This window comes from Austrofundulus limnaeus, unplaced genomic scaffold, assembly GCF_001266775.1.
Source record: "Austrofundulus limnaeus strain Quisiro unplaced genomic scaffold, Austrofundulus_limnaeus-1.0 Scaffold554, whole genome shotgun sequence".
Lineage (NCBI taxonomy): Eukaryota > Metazoa > Chordata > Actinopteri > Cyprinodontiformes > Rivulidae > Austrofundulus > Austrofundulus limnaeus.
In genome coordinates, this window is record NW_013952956.1 from 157,852 (window position 1) to 159,686 (window position 1,835).

General features: G+C 40.3%; 1 protein-coding gene across 1 annotated transcript in view; it reads right to left on the minus strand.

Moving 5' to 3' along the window:
* The window catches only part of ankrd44 (ankyrin repeat domain 44), a gene marked incomplete in the record, with an annotated part of 84,527 nt that overhangs the window by 13,019 nt on the left and 69,673 nt on the right, over nucleotides 1–1,835 (minus strand). The window contains 3 exon segments of the mRNA XM_014026448.1: nucleotides 719–864; nucleotides 939–1,022; nucleotides 1,098–1,185. Of these exon segments, the coding sequence (XP_013881902.1) occupies nucleotides 719–864; nucleotides 939–1,022; nucleotides 1,098–1,185 (318 nt within the window).

Consider the following 1,835-nt stretch of genomic DNA (forward strand, 5'->3'; position numbering starts at 1 on the left):
CTGTGACAGGGTCACAGATCATTTTCTTGAAAAGGAACGGAGGGAAGAATTTATAACCTCATGTACACATTTTATGATGTAGGCCGAAACTGAGCTTCCTCTTGTTGAAAGACCAGCGTCCACCACTGATTCACACATTAACTCACTCACGTGACTGCATGAAAACATGAACTGCAGTAACACAAGTTTAAGTTTTAAGATTCTACTGGACGTTATCTGTGAGCACCAATTTATTGTACTGTTTTATCTTTAATCTGGCTGAGGAAGCCTTGGGTTTTAACTTCAGTCTCTAAGAGTTTCTTCAAATAACTTCAGTGAACTGATGTACGGCTCTGAGCTGCTTTGCCTCAGTGTTTGCTGAATAAACKCCTCACCAAATGTCTCTGACAGCTGTTAGCTTCACGACACCTGCCATCACAGCTGTGCAGTTTGTCCGAGGTTTCTTTACCATAGGTCAAGTGACTGTGCTGGTGTCATGTCAGTTTGCACTGAACAGTAAACATTTCAAAGGTTTCAACTAWAATATTGTACAGTTTTAGTGGAAGGTGTTTTTTTTTATATAAAAGTGGAACAAATTCTTAGTATAAACAATGTAAATGTTTACTGTTCCATGGTGAATAACATTTATGAGATTTGCAGATTCTGTTTTTATTTACATTTTACACAAGCTCCCGACGTTTAGAATTTGGGTTGTTTATTAAGTAAAAGACTTCAGTACCGAGAGCTTCAGCTTGGCCCTTCTCAGCTGCCATCATCAGTGCAGTGTGACCGGTTTGGTCTACAGCGTCTACAGGTGCATCATGGGAAAGGAGCAGCTGGATGCAGTCCACATGACCTGCAAATGCTGCAGCATGAAGAGGAGTCCTGCAGAGGAGAGACATGAAGATGAAAACAGACGATGCAGTGAAGACAACAATGGCTCCCCCCTGCTGTCTTACCTGCCCTTAGCATCTCTGCAGCCGGCGATGTCTGATCCCATGGCCTCCAGCAGCAGCGACGCACACGGCTCGTGACCATTTAACCTGACGTTAACCACAAACACACGTTCACTCCCAGTGTCTGCTGTCAAACATGAAAAAACACTCAACAAAACTCACACAGCGCAGTGCAGAGGGGTGAAGGGATTCCCATCGATGCAGCGACAGCCTTTCTGCTCCAACAGAACCTCAACACAACCTTCATGGCCTGAASACAAAACACATGGGCTCAGCTGTTGGCACTGCAGTGAACCACGAGCTGAGACAGAAAAAACACAAGACCTGGACAAGTCACCGTTCTAAACACATTGTTTTATGTTTACCAGACCTTGCTACAAAGTTAAAGCCTGATCCTTTGAAGGAGTGAATATCACCCGCCAACTTTAACATCACTTTTTGAAATGTAGACCATCTTGAGAGATTAGAAATTTGTAGCTGTGTAGCAGATGGTGTGTTGTAAACCAGAGGTTCTTAACCTTTTTGACCTCGGGACCCAATTTGTTGAACATAAATTGTCACGAGGTCCAGTCAGACATTACCAGTGTATGGATCAAAATGATAATTATTCTAATCTAAATCTTAGTTTAATTTTTATTGTATTTACATCATAACTAAACTATACTAACTAACATAACTAAATTAAATACACTTACAGTTTAAAAGTAAAACTCCTGTCAAATAATCACAAGACATGATTATGACAAATATTTTTATATTGTAACCTGCCCATAACAATTATTTGAACAAATACAAAGGTCAGTCAACAGAGCACTCAGGCTTATCAACACAAATATATATATACAGGTGCTGGTCATAAAATTAGAATATCATGAAAAAGTAGATTTATTTCAGTAATTC